A 486-nucleotide genomic window follows, 5' to 3' on the forward strand; every position below is an offset into this window, starting at 1 on the left:
CGGGGGGGGAGGGAGGGAGGCGTGGGGCGCGCTTGGGGGGCAAGGCGCCAGCGGGTGAGATCAGGGAAGGATGCGCTCACGGGGGGTGGGGGGGGCGAGAACCGGGAAGCGCAGCGCACATGCGGGCGCGGGGCGGGGAGCGGGCGGGGGGCGCGGGGGGGGGGCTCTGGGGCGGGGGCGCGCGCGCCTTCGCGGGGGCCGCCCTACCTGCGAGCTGGAGGCCCGGCCGCGCGCCCTGCAGGTGGCCCGGGCTGCGCGGGGGGCTCTCGGCCGAGCCGGCGCGGTCGAGCAGCAGGCTGTGGTCGGCGCGGCACAGCAGCTCGTGGTCCCGCAGCGAGAACTCGTCCCCGGGCAGCAGCTGCCGGCCGCACACGGAGCAGCGGAAGCACTCCAGGTGGTAGACGTGGTCCCGGGCGCGCATCACCAGGTCGCTGCTGCTGAAGCCCGCCGCGCACTTGGCGCACTTGATGCCGAAGAGCCTGCGGG

General features: G+C 78.0%; 1 protein-coding gene across 1 annotated transcript in view; it reads right to left on the minus strand.

Moving 5' to 3' along the window:
- Nucleotides 1–486, minus strand: part of ISL2 (ISL LIM homeobox 2) — a 16,619-nt gene that overhangs the window by 12,049 nt on the left and 4,084 nt on the right. Inside the window, exon 3 of the mRNA XM_044450489.1 lies at nucleotides 208–479. Coding sequence (XP_044306424.1) covers nucleotides 208–479 — 272 coding nt within the window. The remainder of the gene's footprint in view (nucleotides 1–207; nucleotides 480–486) is intronic.

The sequence above is a fragment of the Varanus komodoensis genome, unplaced genomic scaffold (assembly GCF_004798865.1).
Source record: "Varanus komodoensis strain SLA01 unplaced genomic scaffold, ASM479886v1 scaffold67, whole genome shotgun sequence".
NCBI lineage: Eukaryota > Metazoa > Chordata > Lepidosauria > Squamata > Varanidae > Varanus > Varanus komodoensis.